At 37.6% G+C, this 20,689-nt stretch overlaps 1 protein-coding gene across 1 annotated transcript; it reads left to right on the top strand.

Annotated features, from left to right (window-relative positions):
- Positions 1-8,754: 8,754 nt before the first annotated feature.
- On the top strand, positions 8,755-19,339 carry LOC121370080. Its single transcript, XM_041495181.1, has 3 exons — positions 8,755-9,043; positions 9,699-9,830; positions 19,196-19,339. The coding sequence occupies exons 1-3, from the start codon at positions 8,777-8,779 to the stop codon at positions 19,337-19,339; spliced, it is 543 nt and encodes a 180-aa protein (XP_041351115.1). The 5' UTR covers positions 8,755-8,776.
- Positions 19,340-20,689: the final 1,350 nt, after the last annotated feature.

Genomic DNA, 20,689 nt, shown 5'->3' on the forward strand with positions numbered 1-20,689 from the left:
TAAATAATTAACGTTTGTATGACAGTATGGTGACCATTTTGAAAATTCAAGCGACAGTATCAACATCTGATTAGATGGACAGACAAGCCAGATAGCTGAGGTGGACGTGTGTAGCTGCAGTATCGTTCATTGTTACTGCTGGTATCGGTGTAATCGATCAAAAAGAAGAAGCCAAGGTTTGCAATTTTACTGCATTCATTGGATGTGACGAACACCCCATGGAGATCATCTGTGCCAAGTTTCATGTTTCTATCATCATTTCAAAGGTTCTCCCAATAGTGCTATTAGTAGTTGACCCTGGTTTGGGGAGGGGGTGACACGATGTTATCCTTCAGATTTGTGAAATAGATGACCTAAACAAGTATAATCACAAAAACAAAACAACCCTTAATACCCTAATTTGGGGTTTAGTGGTTCGCTGCCGGACTATATTAGCATGAAGCAACAGGAACGATAACTCGCGATGGCATGAATTGCGCCTGCGCAAAAACTGGCTCCAAATTTGTCTAATTTAATGGGTACAAACTCCGTCTGAAAGCTCTTTTCTGATGTGTTCTGACACGGGGAACATAGCCAATGAGAGAAGTTAATACATTAATCTGCTAAAACATTCTATTTTCAGTTAATTGCGCATGCATTTGTATAAAAATAATCCAGTTTGAAATGTTTGCTTACGGTAAAAATGTAGTTAGGATAGGTGTTCTACATCGTGGTTTGGTAATATGAACAATCATCCATACCTTTATTAGTGTAAATCAGAAACAAATACAGAAAATGGACGTACAATTGTTGAATTTGGAAGTTTAACAGCCCGATGTGACTGTTTCCGAGCGTTCACGGAAATCAACGGAAATTTCCGATCGAAATCCAAGATCACAATGCAATCAATTCTACATGGATTATTAAAAGTAATTTGAGGAAATATATCATATAATCAATGCCTCGTAACTTCGTCCTCATACCACTTCGTACCAGTTTCATACCTTGTTTTTTTTCCAAATATTATTGAGACGTTATAATCAAGGTACAAACATGATGTCAACTTCCTGTCAACTTCCCCAACCCATTAAAAATGTTGACAATGGTACATCCACTCCGGCTCTGCTCCATCGGCACCCGGACACGTCCATCATGGTAACAAACTTTACAAAGATTATTCCTAATCCTACAAAGTCGGTTCAGTATTTTGTTTGGTGATACCTGATGGTGTATTTTGTGGGATCTCTGACTGAAGGAAATATTTTATAGATTGTGATTGGTCTATATTTGTTACTGGCTTCAGAGGTCCTACAAAAGACACCACGTCACCAGCAAAAGTATTTCATGAAAAAAAAAGAGAAGAATTTTCAGACATTGGTGGGACATCTTTGATCATGACTATTCTCATTACTTACCCTAGTTCTGGACACGTTACTCTGCCGTAATATCCATAGCAGACACAGTACGGGAGGTTTTGCGGAGTTACGTGCCCACAACTATACATACCAGTTCATTTTTCACATGCATTCTATAATCATAATGCACTAACACGAACACTGAGCAAGAATAAACCAGCTGTTGATGGAATTTGATGAAACTTTTACTCTTGCATCAATCAGGGAAAGACTGGACAAAAAGGTATGTGCAGTTATGTGTTGCACTTGTTTAGCAACACGTCAATTTTGAATCATTTCCACATGTAATAATAAATAAAATTAAAACAAAAATAAAATAAATTAAAGACAGTGGAAGTTGTCATGGTATGAATATTTTTATAGAACACATTTTCCATCCCTCTGTTAAATTGAATAAGATTGTCCAAGTGATTCTGAATTTGGCGAAGGCACCTGAAACCAGATTATGTTATACTTTTACTGCTGCTGAATATCGTGTTGTAAATACAGCTTTGTTTTTTTTCAATCGGCGGTTATCAATAATATGAACAGCTTACACAACAAGACAGTTTTGATGGTGAAACGTGTCATATTACAACAGGTCTTTGACTCCGGGTATACATTGCTTATTAAAGCAGCAAGTGATCACCTGCTAGGCGGTTGTTTTGCAGATGTTGACAGCGACAAAACATTAGCCATGGAAACTATGTCAGTGCCCAGACACAACAAGTTCCCAGAAAGAGTGTGACGGTACATGCTCTTAAATTTGTTTCGCCTGTGGCGATTTTAATTGTGTTAGAGGGCCGTGTGCAGTTTCATTGCCCGTAGCCCAGGTGGGCAACTTGTTACGTAATACTTCGCGCGATCGGGCATTCCAATATGCACTTAGTCCAGCTGTGGAGGCCATGTGGCGAGTAGTTACGTAATACCTCTGCGAGTGCGGTTTCGACGACCGTGATTTGGCGACGATGGCGTCAGTAAGTCTGACGATCAGAGAGAAATATACCGACTCTAGTAGAGTTGGAATATGAGATGATACGTGAGGTACCGCCTTGTACCCCCAGGCAAAATCCTGATTTATAATAAATAGCTAGTGTTTTAGAGATATTGAGGAGAACGAATAGGAAGGCTCCGAGGGAACGTTAGTCCGTTTGGACTTTGGTAAATATCATTTCTGCTGTGTGTATAACCTTGATGTGATTGATGTGACCTTTAAATATTTTAATACTGTATTATACCAATATTCTTTAGACAGGGTCTTCGGTCATCTGACGAAGTAAATCGTAGACTTCTTGTTCTAACATTATATGAGTATTTGGTAAAATAAAGCTTAGCCAGTGATCCTAGACGACCTAGGTACACTGTAGGTTATTGTCTTTATTGTAATCGGTACCAGTATTAATTCTGTGTTACAAGGTTACTAAATGAGTAGTTAGGGGTAATATTAAATTAACCCGTTAGGAATAGAGCTGTAATTCCTTTATTAATTGAGTTCCCCTGGAAGCGTTCCTAAATTATCACACGTTACTGAACGAGTAGTAAGGGTTAATTAAAAATTAACCAGTTAGGAATGGTGTTGTAATTCCTTTATTAATTAACTTCTCCTGGAAGCGTTTCTCAATTATCACACGTGTGGGTGTGGTGTAACGGTGAAGTGATTCGCATATTGTGTAACTAGACACCTAGAGATTAACTAATTAAGTGATCAGTTCTGGGTTGTATTATTGCTGTTATTAATTAACTACTACGGCTGTACATTTGTCAGCGTAGATTAATACAGATTCCAAAGTGTATTGTGTTTTTGTTGTGTTTCTAGAGAACTAACGTGCTATATTAATATATACTTTATATAAGATCGTATCTCTGATCATACCTAGAGACGAGCCATACTAGGGTTTAACAGCCTGTTACAGAGAGATCTAATAGATATACAGTTAGGAGAGATATTTTGATAATCGTGTTTTATTCAGTTACGGGAATTATAGAATCCCCGTGACAAAGAGTGTTTGCACTTTTGGACACATTGACACGTTTTAGAACTGTTGCGTCAACGTTACATGTTTTCTCTTAACAAAACTGGAGAATGGCTAAACTCTCTCCCGCCTGAAAAAAGGGATGGAAAAGAAAGAAAAAAGTTTACCAAAGATATAGACGTAAATACTCTGTTTCGCTGAAAATGGTGACTTTTTGCTTGCATATATCGTTGTAAAACGATACTTAAAACCATTTTAATTCTGTTTCATATTATTTGTTTCCATTTTCAATCAGATTAGAGGTCATATTACATGTAAAAAGCAAAATAATCACCAGTTATTTGGATGATTGCCCTGTTACATTCAATATAGTGCTTGATACAGGTTTTTGGACAAAAAATTCAATTTATTTTTAAAGGTCCGTCAACCGGCCGTATAAACAAATTAGTTAAAAATTAATTTTTCACTAAAACAAAAAGCATTAATCTTCTAACCCCCCTGCGTGTACTGCAACCTCACCGTGGTGCAGGGGTGAAACATTCTTCTTGAGAATGGCTAATACAGTACAACTCCCCTTCTGGGGCGCCTTGTTTGCCGCGAAGTGCGACCCGTGAAGATGGCCTCAGACCACAATTAATTTCGCTATGTTTCTATATAGCCTTAGTGGCTATAACATTTTTATTAATATCAGCAGGCCCGTGAAGTTTTGTATGTACCTTTGCTTGCATGGGGGACACATACCCTGAAAAGGACAACCCCTGTTGTCCAGCTTTTTCTCCCAGCATATTGGTTTAAACAGACACACCTTCTAAACCAGGCCGGAGTACACCCATTTTACACAAAAAGCACTACTTTTGCATGGGCCGGAATTACCACAAACAAGTCTTCAATATCAACAAGTTACACATGTTTACAAACTACATGCTATCCCCTGTCACTTCAGTCAAACAGTTGCCACTTCATAGCTGTCTGCCATGAAATAATCACAGTCAAACAGCAGACTACTTGCGCGGTCACATTTCCGGATTTTGGACAACCAAATGGGAAGATGACTGTAATCTGAGGCCAGATGGATGATGGGATCCTGGTGGTTGAGTTGGGGCATACCTGCAGCTATGACTTCTGACAATACACCACTTTGGCCGGAGTTCAAATAGACGGGCGGTCAGGATTGATTGATTGATTGAATGTTTGTTTAACGATACCCCAGCACAGAAATACATATCGGCTATTGGGTGTCAAAAATGGTAAGTATATGAACATATTTATATAGACTCATGTAAAACCACAGTGTAAGGAGCTGTGGGGGGGGGGGGGGGGGGGGCGGAGTATAATACAATATATAAAATCAAGTTAAGTATATCTTAAAATTTTGTATAGAAGTCAAAGTGTTTTAAAAACTTTACAATTAACATTGGATGGAATTTAAACGATTCCAAAACATTTCTGTTGCCAAATATATCATTTCTTGTCGGCTTGAGATGATCACACTCCACCAAAATGTGCCGCACAGTCAGTGTACACTGACAGTGTTCACACTGATGAGGAGGGTCCTTCTTTAAAATAAATGAATGCGTCAAATATGTATGGCCGATGCGGGCACGGCATAAGACTACTTCATCCTTCCTGCATCGCCTGTAGGATGACTGCCACTCTCCCAGGACCGCGCCCTGACAGAATGAAGCTTATTCGCAACCGCACCGTCCCAATCATCTTGCCAAGTCGAAAAGATATATTGGTTAATATGAAATTTAAAATCACTGTAGGGGACACCAACATGGACACGGGGCAAGTTCAAAGCAGACTTGGCAGCAACATCTGCCTTTTCGTTACCCCTAATGCCAACATGGCTGGGTACCCAACACAGTATAACATCTTTATTGGCAATTGATAAAAAGACACACTTTCGTATCACCATCCCAACTAAGGGGTGCTCCAATTTCATGTACTGTAGAGCTTGAAGACACGAAAGTGAGTCTGTAAAAATAATATACTTGGATGCATATGAATCCTTAATCTGTTCCAGGGCTTTAATGATTGCCCAAATTTCAGCAGTAAAGATTGATGCTGAATCGGGCAATCTCATGGAAATTATTGTGTCTGATGGAAACACTGTAGCACAAGCCACCGAATTCCCATCCCGTGATCCGTCTGTGTAAACAGGAATGTAATCACAGTACCGCTCTTGGATTTCCATGAAATGTTGTTTATAAATAACTGCATCTGTGCGATCTTTTTTTAGATGCACAAGATCGAACACAATTTTTGGTGGTTTGATACACCAAGGTGGCAAAATAAAATATGAAGGCGTTTCCAAAATGTCTGTTAAATCAATGTTGGAAACTGATAAAAACTGCTTAATGCGAAGACCAAATGTTCGAATCGCATTCGGTTTCGCATCAAATAACTTCACATATTTATTATCGAACACCGCATTGTGTGCAGGATGTTTTGGCATTGATTTAATCTTTGTAGCATACTGCAGAGAAAGCTTTGCACGTCTAGCACCCAAACTAGGTTCGTGTGCATCGACGTACAAGCTCTCCACAGGAGATGTTTTGAAAGCACCAAGACAAAGCCTAAGTCCCTGGTTGTGTATAGGATCTAGCATTTGCAAGTAAGACTTACGTGCTGACCCATACACAATGCACCCATAATCAAGTTTAGACCGAACTAAAGATCTATAAAGTCGGAGCATAACCTTTCGATCTGCTCCCCATTCAGTCTTGCCAATAACCTTTAAGATATTGAGGGCCTTTAAGCCCTTCTTTTTCACATACTGTAAATGAGGAACAAAAGATAGCCTCCTGTCAAAAATAACCCCCAGAAATTTGGTCTCCTCCACAACTGGAACCGGAGTTTTGTCCAGAAACAGCTGTGGATCTAAATGGTGACCTCTTTTCAGCACTCGACTGCAACAAACTGCCATGGCTGGTGCCGATGATCCCATGTCTTTGTTCACATCCATATTGAAAGATATTGCAGAGAAAACTATTTCTAAGACTTCGGCAGTACCGAAACGTTTCAATAAACCACATGGTTCAATGAGACATGCAAAGATGCAATCAAAGAGCGAAACGAGAGCGAAACGGGACCCTACCGGGGATAACCTGAATAGTTATCGCATTTCTCGTGCAAAGGCTCGTAAAGCTATCCGAGAGAGTAAGAAATCATCTTGGAGAAATTATGTCTGTGAAATCTGTCTGGAATAGGATACGTAAAATCAAGGTAAAAGAATCCAATAATACAGTTCGCCATTTGTCTGTCAATGACACGGATGTGACGTCTCATCGTGACATTGCCAATGCATTGGCAGATAATTTCTAACATAACTCTTCCCGTGCAGGGTGTAACATTCTCTTTGAGAATGGCCAGTACAGGCACAAATTGAAATTTTGAATAAAAGTCAGTATCTATCTGTGATATTTGTGTTTTTGCACGGTTCTTTACACTGTGTTTTTATTTAAATCTTGAATTTTTATATTGATGTTGATCATCACCTTATTTGTTTGCATTACCATAGTTTGACACCCAATAGCCGAGGTATGTTCCGTGCTGGGGTGTCGTTAAACATTCATTCATTCATTCACTCACAACTCTTCTTCTTCTTTCAGTACAGATGCTTTTACATCTGTCAGAAATAAAGCTGAAAAGCAACCTATTAACTTTTCATCTGAAAATGCTGAAATATACAACAGGCACTTCTCTTTAGACGAATTGCAGGAAGCTCTACGTAGAGCTCATGCTACTTCAGTAGGACCAGATGAAATACATTATCAACTCTTTAAAACACTTACCTGAATCATCCTTAATGGTTCTATTAAATATCTTCAACAAAATCTGGATTTCGGGTGACTTTCCTTCTGATTGGAGAAAAGCCATTGTCATTCCTATTCCTATACCAGTTATCGCTCTATTGCTTGACAAGTTGTATTTGTAAAACCATGGAAAGAATGATCAACCGTAGACTTGTCTGGTATCTTGAGTCCCATAAATTGCTTACTAACGTGCAATGTGGGTTCAGGCCTAGACGTAGCACTGTCGATCATCTTGTTAGATTTGAAACGTTTAGTTGGGATGCTTTTATCCATAACCAGCATTTGGTATCGGTCTTTTGTGACCTCGAGAACGCTTATTATACCACGTGGAAGTATGGGATTTTGAAAGACCTCCATGACATGGGCCTAAGAGGCCGTATGCCCAACTTTATCTCAAATTTCTTATAGAATAGGTCTTTCAAGGTAAGAGTGGGATCTACGTTAACGGATTCTCACTCCCAAGAGATGGGTGTGCCTCAAGGTAGCCTGTCAGTAACTTTATTTTTCATGAAAATTAACAGCATCACCCATTGTTTAAAACCTGGCGTTGATCGCTCGTTATTATGTCGACGATTTTCAAATTTGCTACAGGTCGTCCATTATGAGTATCATTGAACGTCAGTTGCAGCTTTGTTTGAATAAACTTCAACAATGGGCAACTGACAATGGATTTCGATTCTCAAAGTCAAAAACCGTTTGTATGCTTATCTGCCAGAAAAGAGGTCACCATTTAGATCTGTGGGAAAGTTACTAAATGTCACAAGTACCAGATGTTTGACATCCAATATCCGATGACTAATCAATGTGCTCTAGCGGTGTCGTTACACAAAGAACTGGCTGCTATTTTAGTACACGAATATTTTTTATGTCCTTGTTATTTTTTGCATCATGAATCCTGTCGGTGACGACAATGAATTATTACTGTACATAGTTCTGCGCTACTTTTATTCCGTTATGCGCGGATTCAGTGGTAGGGTACTGTTGATTTTATATATTGTATTTTATCCAGCAATCACTGTATACATTGGCAAGATATGATGACTAGATAAATCTCTATATTTTCGGTCACTTGACATAAGCCCGACTCGATTCGAGTATTACAGAGTAGATTTTCAATAAACATACTCTTTAAATCATTTGTTTAAGTACAGTAAATACAAATAAAGTTTAGTTTTGCGATAACAATACAAAACTTGTATATTTATTTATGTGTTAAGAGATTAGAAACGCTTTTTTAATGTGACAGAATGTAGCTAGCTTATTACAAATAATGACGTCATGTATCTTGTATGAATGAATGAATGAATGTTTGTTTAACGACACCCCAGCACAAAAATACATATCGGCTATTGGGTGTCACAAATGGTAAGTATATGAACATATTTATATACACTCATGTAAAACCACAGTGTAAGGAGCTGTGTGTGTGTGGGGGGGGGGGGGGGAGAGAGTATAATACAGTATATAAAATCAAGTTAAGTATAGGAGACTACTAAAATATGAATTGTCCGCCCCTGCCGGAAGACTCTCATATATGCGAAAAGAGCAGAAAAAGCCACTTGCGATACTTCCGGTAAGTGCCACACACGATCAGCTGTTGATCACAAGGAAAATGCGATCGAAAGCAATTTATTGTTGTATTTGTTCGAATCACACTAACAAATGGATTGATGGAGAAAAGGTGACAATGCACCGATTCACGCTGAATCAAAATCTACAAAAGATTTGGTTAAGTCGATGTAAGTTAATAAGATCAGACTTTAGATTTACAAGTTACAATTCAACGAGAATATGTGGACATCACTTTGTTGGAAACAAAGGTCCGACGAAAATTGCTAATCTGCCATCTATTTTCCCAACAAGAATATTCAAGATAACGGTAAGTAATAGTAATATACATGTGCAATAATAAATTTAAAATAATAATAATTAACATAAAAGCGAGTTGCAATAACAGGGCAACAGGCTCGTTCAAAAAGATTTAGTTTTTATTTTAAAATCTTTACTCCATTTTAATGATAAAACATAGACACGGTTAAAACTATTATTTCTTTTTACTTATTCTCTATTTATTTTACTTTTTACTTCTCCTTTTCCCTTCAGATCAAAACTAGTGTAATGAGATACGTGATGGAGTTCTTACTGAAAATTATAGGTGTAATTATTATATGTTTATAATAATTTTGTCAATAGAGATATATCATATGTGCATAAAGAATAATCATATTGTAACCTTTATTGTAAAACAGTGATTATTTAGTAGACTTTAGACCACCATTTACATATCATAATGGTTTAATTTTAGCAATTAAAAAATATTATAAATTACCTATGTATAAAACATAACTAGTAACATTACAAATGCCAATAATTCCTAATTGTCTAGAAGAACTTCCTAAAGCAAATGTTTGTAATAGTTACAGGAAGAACCCACACAAAACAGTTAAAAATATGTAATAAATATATATTCTGTGGCAAAAAAGAAAGTTTATACCTCATTATTTATAAAATTAATTCTTGGGTTTTTATTGCAGCATTATTCACCAGATGTTTCAACTGCCGAGTTAGAAATTCCAGAGAATGCTGACATGCATGTACACAAAACTACTGAAGAGGATCTCATTGAAGGTGCTGTCAGTTCTAGTGGGAATGGATCAGATGAAGATGTAATGTGTTTGTCAACTGCAAAAGAGATTAGATACCTCCCTTTCAATGCACTGCTAAAGTGTCCTCGCTTTCTAAGTCATTAATTCTTCGAAGATTTAATTTTCTAACACCTTTTGAACTCACTATTAATGCTGCTTTGTTCCCCATAACTGGTTGACTGTGTCGCTTCAAATAACTTTTCAACAATCGATTTCTTCATCCGTAAAATGGTAGTGCTCGTCCATTGTTTGTGAAATGCACTTACCGGATGTATTACCTAACATTGCGCGCCTGCTGGCGGCAAAGGGAGCTAACCAACTTTGGGTACCTGGCCTCAGACCACAATTAATTTCACTATGTATTCTCATGTAGCCCCAGTGGCTGTAGCACTTTTATTAATTTCACCAGGCCATTAGCATTTCACGGGAAACATTACCTGCCTGGGCCCATTGAACACTCGAAAGGACGACATCTGTTGTCCAGCTCTTTTCCGCGTTATATCAATGTAAACAAACACACGTGGGCTAAGGGACCGAATCACACCCATTTCTCTGCATTTTACACAAATTTTGCATGACTTCAATGTGCTCTGGGGGACATTATGCAGTATCCAGTGTAAACCAAGTGCACATATTCACTAACTGCATCCTCTTACCTGTCAAACCCAGTGTAACAATCCAGTATACTAAGCAGCTCCCCAGCCATTAATCACATCACAAGAAAACTATATTTTCTCGAATTAGTTTCCGTATTTTGGACAACCAAATGGGTGAATAACTCTAGTCTGAGGCCACCTCCCTATAGACGGGTTTATTGGCCAGTGACGTCAAAGTACTGTGCGCGGCCATGTTTAGAATCACGTGATCGGTCCGCCATTAAGGGAGTGAAATTCGCACAATAATAACATGTGAAGGCATAGCATCTGGGTGCATTTTCAGTATTTATTACATTTTGTGAAAACAAAACCAGTATGTCGAATAATATGGAAGTGTATTAATAATTAAAAACGTAAATTTATAATAAAGCACTCGAAAATAAAAGCATAACGAATAATTTAAACTTATGCAAACAAATATAATTTCCCTGGACACTTGTATAGCCTAATATATTGAACTTTAAAACAATATTTTAGCCTCGGCAGACGAGGGTATCAGATGACACACCCGCCAGCCTAAGCTCCTGTTTTGTTTTGTCTAAGTGGTGCGTTTTGTAATTATCTAGCATATAGAGCATTTTATGACTAATTTTCGGGGTAATTTAGTGTTGTATATTGTGGATGATTAATTCCCCCCCCCCCCCCCCCCCCCCCCCCCCCAAGAAACAAAAGATAATAATTTTAAAAATATATATTATAATTATAAAATAATAATAAATAAATAAATATTTTATTTTATTTAATATTATTTATTAATTAATAATTAAAATAATATATTTTTTTTTTAATAATCATACAAGAATTCGACGAAATGGGTTTGGGTGCGATTTTTGGTGTGGCATGCATGCGTGTTACATCAGTACATTATTTATTTATCATTTTATCGCACACATTTAACATCATAATAACTCGTATGTATATATAAAAAATAAAAATAAATAAGATAAATATTTGGCAGTGTTAACTGCGCCCCACTTCAACCCCATGTGACCACATCTGGAATATCCCAGAGCTAATAATAGTAACAGCTAAACGTTGACATCTATTCTAGATCGAAGGTCAGTCTTTCTTTGTTTTTTTAAATGGTACACCATGTTTTCTACAAATGCACATAATTGAAATACTTTTCTATATTTTAGGCTGCATTCAGTAAAGTTTCACTTAATAACCATGTGACGGAACATGCTCTTGTTTTGTTTCGCCTGTGGCGATGATAATTGTTTCAGATAATTGTGTGCGGCGTGGTTACGTAATACCCCTGCGCGATGGCGGTCGAGCTGTTCCCAATATGCACTTAAGACCAGTTGGGAACCTTGTTACGTAATACCTCCGCGCGACCGTACCCCCCTAATACACACCCAGACCAGGTGTGGAGGCCATGTGGTCAGTAGTTACGTAATACCTCCGCGCGACCGTACGCCCCTAAAACACACCCAGACCAGGTGTGGAGGCCATGTGGCCAGTAGATACGTAATACCTCCGCGAGGTTTCCCAGCGGTTTGCCGACAAGTTAGTCTGACCATCTAAGAAAAAAGTGTCGTCTTGGTCTCTGTGGAAAATTTACATGATAGGGGGAGTACCGCGGTGTGTCCCCAGGCGATATTCGGATTTTTGTAATAAATAGATAGGATTTTAGAGATATCGGGGAGAAACATATTGGAAGGCTTCCGGGGAACGCGTCTGTTTGGACTTGGTAAATATATATTTCTGCTCTGTTGTATAACCTTGATGTGATTTTAAATATTTTAATACTGCATTATACCAATATTATTTAGACAGTGTTTCCGGTAAACTGACGAAGTAAACTGTAGGCTTAACTGTTCTAAAATTATTAAAGCTTAGCCAGTCATCCTAGAGGACCTAGGTAAACTGTAGGTTATTGTCTTTATTGTGATAGGTACCAGTATTAATTCTGTATTACAAGGTTACTGAATGAGTAGTTAAGGGTTAATTAAAAATTAACCAGTTAGGAATAGAATTGTAATTCCTTTATTCATTAAGTTACCTTGGCAGCGTTTCTCAATTATCACACGTGTGTGTGTTGTATCACGGTGAAGTGATTAGAATATTGTGTAAACTAGACACCTAGTGATTAACTAATTAAGTGATTAGTTCTGGGTTGTTATTATTATTATTGTTGTTGTAAGTAATTAACTGCGGCAAATATATTTGTCAGCGTGGTTAATACAGATTCCAAGTGTATTGTGTTTTCTAGTGAACTAACGTGCTATATTATATATACTTTATATAAGATCTATCTCTGATATACCTAGAGCCGAGCCACTCGGGTATCGAACTGCCCGATACAGAGAGATCTAATAGATATACAGTTAGGAGAGATATTTGGATAATCGTGTTTTATTCAGTTACGGGTATTATAGGATCCCCGTGACAAACCATCAAAATTATTTACACTTGCGTGTGTTTAATTTATTCGCTATGCTTTTTTATTGGCGTATATAGCTGCTTTATTATTTATGTTTTTAATCATTCACAGATTTCCACCGATATTTATATGAATATACAATCTTTGAATAAGGTTGAATTATCCGAGAGGCAGCTTTTGCAAAAAGTTCCAAAAAAGTCATAAAGACTGAAATTGCACCCAGCTGCAATGCCGTCACGTTATTGTTGCGTGATTTTCACTCCCTTAATGGCGGCCGTACGGTTACGCCATCTATCGGCAACGTCATAAACTGCTGGGCGACAATCGGAAAAACCCGTCTTATACCAACACATTTCTGTTGCCAAATATATCATTTCTTGTCGGCTTGAGATGATCACACTCCACCAAAATGTGACGCACAGTCAGTGTACACTGACTGTTCACACTGAGGAGGGGGGGAGGGGGTCCTTCTTTAAAATAAATTAATGCGTCAAATATGTATTGCCGATGCGGGCACGCATAAGACTACTTCATCCTTCCTTCATCGCCTGTAGGATGACTGCCACTCTCCCTTGACAGAATGAAGCTTATTCGCACCGTCCCAATCATCTTGCCAAGTCGAAAAGATATATTGGTTAATATGAAATTTAAAATCACTGTAGGGGACACCAACATGGACACGGGGCAAGTTCAAAGCAGACTTACCTCTAATGCCAACATGGCTGGATACCCAACAAAATATAACATCTTTATTGGCAATTGATAAAAAGACACTTTCGTATCACCATCCCAACTAAGGGATGCTCCAATTTCATGTATTGTAGAGCTTGGAGACACGAAAGACGTCATACGGTAAAAGCATTTGCTTGGTTGACAATACTCAATTTGCGTACACAAATAATCATTTGCCGAATATTTCTGTAGGATAAAAGAAATAACTGGTTACTGTCTTAAGATATCGGCTTTATCCTGCTCATGTCGAATGGCGAATGCTGCATTCGGAAAAAGCCGATATCTTAAGACAGTAACCAGTTATTCCCTATATACTCCCCCCCCCCCCCCCCCCCCCCCCCCCCCCCCCCCCCCCCCCCCCCCCCCCCCCCCCCCCCCCCCCCCCCACCCCCCCCCCCCCCCCCCACAGCTTCTTACACTGGTTTTACATAAATATATACTATTTTCAGACTTAACATGTGTGACACCCAATAGCCGATGTGTATTTTTGTGCTGGGGTGTCGTTAAACATTTAGTCATTCATTCTGTAGGTTATAATGGACCACAATGTCGACGAGTCGTGTAATGAAGCGACAGGTAAATAAATAAAAAAATGTCGGAGGGTGAGGTGATTGTCGAGCATTGCCCCTATTCCTCCAGCTACGCAAATTCTTATTAATCAAGAATAGGTTAATTCAGTTTGTTGCAAATATTAATACAGCATTGTCCATTGATAATGAAAAGCAGCTAATAACACTGATTAAATATATACTAGTATAGGGGAAACCATGCAGAGACATGTTAATATGTAAGTGTAGTATATACATACTCTTTATTATATTGATAATTATTATTACATTTTATATTGAATATTTTCATCACTTTCCTCCTTTTAATGATATATGTATTGTAATGCAATGCCTATTTACTGTATGTTAACGCTTAATAAAGCATAGTATAGCTTAAAGGGACATTCCTGAGTTTGCTGCAATTTTTAATTTGTTTTCGACCAACAGACACTTTTTAACGATTGTAATTACATATCAAATATATTTTTCTGCATAAAATATTAGTGTCTGTATATTAAAGGGACATTCCTGCATTTGCTGCAATTTTTAAGATGTTATCGACTAACCGATACTTTTTAACGATTGTAATTACATATCAAATATATTTTTATGCATAAAATAATTGTGGCTGTATATTAAGCGTGTTTCTGATCGTTCTAATATATGTACTAGGTTCAATTTCAAAAATATTGTTTTTGGTACGTACGGAATTATTTGAAGACAAAATCCAGTTTGGGCTTCTTTCAAATATTAAAGGGACATTCCTGAGTTTGCTGCATTTTTAAAGATGTTATCGACTAACAGAGACTGTTTAACGATTGTAATTACATATCAAATATATTTTTCTACTTAAATTATTAGTGTCTGTATTTTAAACGTGTTTCTGATCGTTCTAATATTTGTACTAGGTTAAATTTCATTTTATTTCCTAAAAAAAACCTTTTTTTTGTACGTACGAAATTATTTGAAGACAGAATCCAGTTTAGGCTCCATATAAATATTAAGACGTCGACATATTTTATTAGTCAGCTGAATCTTACAATTCAGCTAACTCAGGAATGTCCCTTTAATATGACTGTGGATGATTACTCACTGGCGTAGCAGCAGCGATAGTTTTTATATATTTATATGTGTGTTTGTGTGTGCACCCCCCCCCCCCTCCTTTGGCACCTTCCTACACCCGTGTTACTATACATATAATAATCTAGTTTACGATTGAATACTGCAGCTGCCCCTTTTAACCGTTGCACCCTCTACCTTAAAAAAATCCTGCATGTGTCCCTGCCTATATGACAATATTAAAACAACAACTAAATACCTTCCTCCACCACCCCGTTCTCGTTGTGACCCCTGATCGATTTCACGCTGGCGTCATAAATAAATAATAATAAACAAAATAACTAACATATAAAATAACCACAAAGTGCAAAACTACAAATATCACAGATAGATACTGACTTTTTTTTCAAGACTTTTTTTTCAAGATTTTAATTGTATCTCGAAGAAAACAAGGGGATTTGTGCTGTATTGGCCATTCTTAAGGAGAATGTTACACCCATGCACCACGGTGAGGTTACAGCACGCGCAGGGGTGGGTACGGTCGGTGGGAGGCGCCGGTGAGCACCGCACACTGCTTACGATTGAGGACGCCGGCAAATATCAAATTACCGCCGGTGTCGCGAAATATATTCGCCCCCCCTAGAAAATCGCCGGCCGGCGGATTTATTTCTCGCCCCCCCCCCCCCCTATATAATGTGTTATATATAGGACGATGATCTATTTCTACCATAGTCCATACGCATACAAATTATGTGCCGTCTTTAATAGTCATCGAAAAAAGAGAGAAATATCCTTATTTATTACATATCCATTCAATCTTAGTATAGTAATAAAGACCATTCCGATCCGTGCAATTAAAAAATCTTTTATTGAACATATGTCCAATAAAAGCCTGAACTATTTTTGGGGGAATCCCCCATATTATTGTTTGAGAGTTAGCTCCCTTGAATGTTTATTATTATTTTATTAATTTTAAAATAAATAAATAAACTAAAGAAGGTATGTAATAAATACAGAACTTCACATACGGTTTTTTCGTTCCTATTTATTGCACTTGTTTATTGTGCGCAAGAATATATACCACTCGACCGCTACGCGGTCTCGTGCTATATATTATTCTTGCGCACAATAAACTCGTGCAATAAATAGGAACGAAAAAAAACGTATGTGAAGTTCTGTGTATATATTACACTTTTTGGAAACAGTTCTCAAGCGAATTACTCTCTAATTATACAACATTACATTAGAAGAATACCCTCTATTTTACACTGTCTATGATTATAATTAATTTCTATCTATAGTATAGAGACTATAGACGATATTTTATTTCTTTATTTTATTTGTGAATGCAGTGCCCCGATTTCCTCCATAAGGTATTCATACGCCATGCATTTTAAAACATTTCAGAAAGACATTAATCCATCGATATGATTTGAATAAAAACATATACTCTCCGTCAAATATATAAAACTCAGATAATATGTTTCGCTTGTAGTGACGACTTCTATTGTAAACTGAATTATATAATTATAGGGGTCACTTTATTATCCATTATACAAGTGATTCTACTGATGTAGTGGCGTATATTTAGGAGAGTTTTGGGCTATCCTGGCAGTGTACTTATCTAATATGATGATGTATATACACACACACACAGGGTGAGCTTCTCTTGTTTCATTCTCCTGCTAGTGCACTATTATAATTTGCATAGTAGAGAAAGTTTGTTTTACTCCACCAGTAATATATTGGTCTACTATGATAATGTATTTAGCTCTCCGGTTAGTCTATATAATAAATAACTATGTGATAAATAGAATCTCACATCCGTGGACAGGAGTGTTCGTGGGTGTGAAATTGTATTTATTGTATCACGCTTTGGAGTCTGTACCTTTGATCTTACCCGTGGTGTATCCTATAGTTAAACGATGTGCGCGTCTAACCTATTTTTAACATTGTTTCAAAGTACGCTAGGAACTCATGAATGAAAAATAACATAGTAATACAAATCCCATTGAACATAACAAGGACATGAAATAGAACATTGCTTTTAAATGTAACAATGACACCGACATTGCACAACAATATAAATCGGTAAATGATTTATGTTTTAAAAAAACATTAAAACGCAAAACATTCGGTCAGATGAAATCCAAAATTAACGGTAAACGAAAGTTCAAGGTTTAATTATTACACTTCAAACATTGTATTCAAATGTGATACTCATTTCCTCCTGTGGGTGTTAGAAACCATTCTTATAGTTCTCATTTTTAATATGTACTTTTAGTGCGCTACATCTGACCTTAAACAATACTCATGGAATTATACTTATACATGTACGCTGTAAAATATCATCTAAGAACATCATTTTAGTAGCGTTATAACAGATATAAAATGTTTAGTACCACCACATTAAGACAGGTGTTTACTGTTTGCAGAAAGGAAACAAACAATTCTTGAAGAAGTATCTAGCTATAAACTTTCATTATATTTGCTTACAAATATTTGACAATTCAAATGCATAATTAATAGGCTACATTATTCCAGTAACTGAAGTTGGATGTGTGCGTGTGTTTATCTTTGCGAGGGTCTGTATCATATGTGTATATGTATGTATATGTGCGTGTGTGTGTCTATGTGTGTGTGTGTGCGCGTGTGTGGCATGCTCACGTGTATAAAACATAACAGTGATATAAATATGTTCAACAATAATTTACCTGAATATTGTTCATTAAATGACAGAATAACTAAAAATGAGTAAGGGGCGAATATTTTATGGGGGTGATTCTATTTCGTGGGTCGGGGCGATTCTATTTCAAGGGGGGAGGTTTTATTTCGAAATAGATTCGCCGGGGGGCCAAAATGTTACGGGGGCGATTCTATTTCGTGACACCGGCATGATATCACTGCGACATGGCTACGATGATATCCGCATACCACGGCTTACGGCTCTGCTATTCGTGACGACGATCAAAAACCGTAGCCCGCAAGGGCAATGTGTGGTTAGCTTAAGTTCACTATATAGTAGCGCACTATATGCACCTGCTTTTGGTCTTCTAGCCACCCAATTCCCTCACCTATACCGATTTGGGTTTTCTTTTGTTTTTCAGAAATAAACTAATTAAAATTAGTGCCTAGTCCTCATATAATGTTATTAACGCGAGAAGAAATCGTATGCAACAAAAAGGCCCTAAATATCAAATCGTTTCGATTTTTGTAAGGCCGCCTAATCCCATAATGACAACGCCGCGTTTGCGATGCGTAGAATTAAACATTATCGTGTGAACAAATATAAAGTTACCGGCGTAGTGGTTAGACCATCGGTCTACAGTCTGGTAGGTACTGGGTTCGGATCCCAGTCGAGGCATGGGATTTTTAATCCAGTGAATGAATGAATGAATGTTTAACGACACCCCAGCACGAAAAATACACCAGCTATTGGGTGTCAAACTATGGTAATGCAAAGAAATAAAGTGATGGTCAACATCAATATAAAAATGCAAGATTTAAATTAAAACACAGTGTAAAGAACGGTGCAAAAATACAAATATCACAAGTAGATACTGAATTTTTTTAATCCAGATACCGACTCCAAACCCTGAGTGCTCGGCAAGGCTCGATGAGTGGGTGTAAACCACTTGCACCGACCAGTGATCCATAACTGGTTCAACAAAGGCCATGGTTTGTGCTATCCTGCCTGTGGGAAGCGCAAATAAAAGATCCCTTGCTGCCTGTCGTAAAAGAGTAGCCTATGTGGCGACAGCGGGTTTTCTCTAAAAAAAAAAAAAAGCCTGTGTCAGAAATGACTATATGTTTGACGTCCAATAGCTGATAAGATAAATCAAATCAATGTGCTCTAGTGGCGCCGTTAAATAAAACAAACTTTACTTTTTTACAAATATAAAGAGAACAGTATCTCAACGTTAAAATGTAGGATTTAAATTAAACAAAATTTATTATTAAGGTTGGATTTTAATTGTGGGTTTGGTGTTTTGAACTCGTCTGCAGACGTGTCATCGGCGAAACTCTGAAAGTAATGACGTATTTCACCCGGCTCTCGAGGTATATAAGGCGATATCTAAGTCGCTTCCGGCAGATTCCGAAGACGGCAACAACAGACTGGAAACCAGGAGATTCTCATGGAAAGCATAGGACGAAGAGTGCACTTTGCGTTAGGAAACGCAGTAACCTACATTGCGTGGAGTGCATGTAGACAACGCAGTACCGTGCGTTTACTAAGTATGCATTGCATTAGGAAATTATGTGACCTGCATTGCGTCTTGTGTAGAGAACGTGCGTTTATTAAGTCGGTTATTATTGTAGGCAACCTGTTCAGTTCTGTTGTTTGGGTGCCGTGTCATAAGCCTATCCAGTTCGGTCTGCCGTCCATAAATTGGATCATCCCTTATTTGGGATAGTGAAATACGAAAGTGTGTCTTTTTATCATTTGCCAATAACGATGTTATATTTTGATGGATACCCAGCCATATTAGGGTAACGAAAAGGTCGATGCTGTTGCCAAGTCTGCTTTGAACTTGCCCCGTGTCAATGTTGGTGTCACCTACAGTGATTTTTACATTTAATATTGACCAATATATTTTGGCAAGATGATTGGAACGGTGAAGCCAGTCCTGGGAAAGTGGCAGTCATCCTTCAGGCGGTGCAGGAAGGATGAAGTAGTATTGTACATATTTGACGCATTCATTCGTTTTAAAGGACCCTCCTTAGTGTGAACATTGTTCGTGTACCCTGACTGCGCCAGATTTGGGTGGAGTGATCACCTCAAGCCGACGAGAAATGATATATTTGGTAACAAAAATGTTTTGAAATCTTTTAAATTCCATCCAGAATTAATTGCAAAGTTTTTACACACTTTGACTTTTTTCACTACAGCTCCTTACACTGGTTTTACGTAATTATATATAAATAATAATTTTATATACGCGGTACTTTACAATTGTGACACCCAATAGCTGAAAACGATGTGTATTTTTGTGATGGGGATGTTGTTAAACATTCATTCCATAGGTCGCAGAGGACAGGCGAGGTGAAGGCGTTTCTTTGTGTGATAGGAGAATATGATTGATCCAACGTCGGGTAGTGCAGGCCTCGAAATTCGGTGTTAAAAGGGAAGGCTATAATAGCCTTTAAAAATCTAGAAAATGAAGAGCACAAAGGCTACTTTCATACATTTTTAAAGGGCACCAAGGCAGTCTTTTTTAGGAAGTCAATTTAACCAGAAAAAAAAACTTTATCTGTAATTCTGTTAAATTGGTCATTCATCAATAAATCAAAGTATTGTAGTAGTGTCCTTAAAGACAATTTTGGTGGAGAGAGATTATGACTTATCTGGTCTCCTGGAACAAACATTGCTGCTGTTGCATCTCATTACAGCAGGTAATGGATCAGTCCACTGGTTTCGGACCATCTGAGCAGATGGAGTATGACTGAAAGAAAATTATATTTGAATGGCTGGACAGTTATGTTAAAGTCTTAACATTA

The sequence above is a fragment of the Gigantopelta aegis genome, chromosome 4, assembly GCF_016097555.1.
Source record: "Gigantopelta aegis isolate Gae_Host chromosome 4, Gae_host_genome, whole genome shotgun sequence".
NCBI classification, from domain to species: domain Eukaryota; kingdom Metazoa; phylum Mollusca; class Gastropoda; order Neomphalida; family Peltospiridae; genus Gigantopelta; species Gigantopelta aegis.

Coding starts and splice junctions, on each gene's coding strand:
- LOC121370080 (XM_041495181.1), top strand. CDS start 8,777: ATGCGATCGAAAGCAATTTATTGTTGTATTTGTTCGAATCACACTAAC. Junction 9,044..9,698: donor CAAGAATATTCAAGATAACG/GTAAGTAATAGT, acceptor TTTTTATTGCAG/CATTATTCACCAGATGTTTC. Junction 9,831..19,195: donor GGAATGGATCAGATGAAGAT/GTAATGTGTTTG, acceptor ACTCGTCTGCAG/ACGTGTCATCGGCGAAACTC.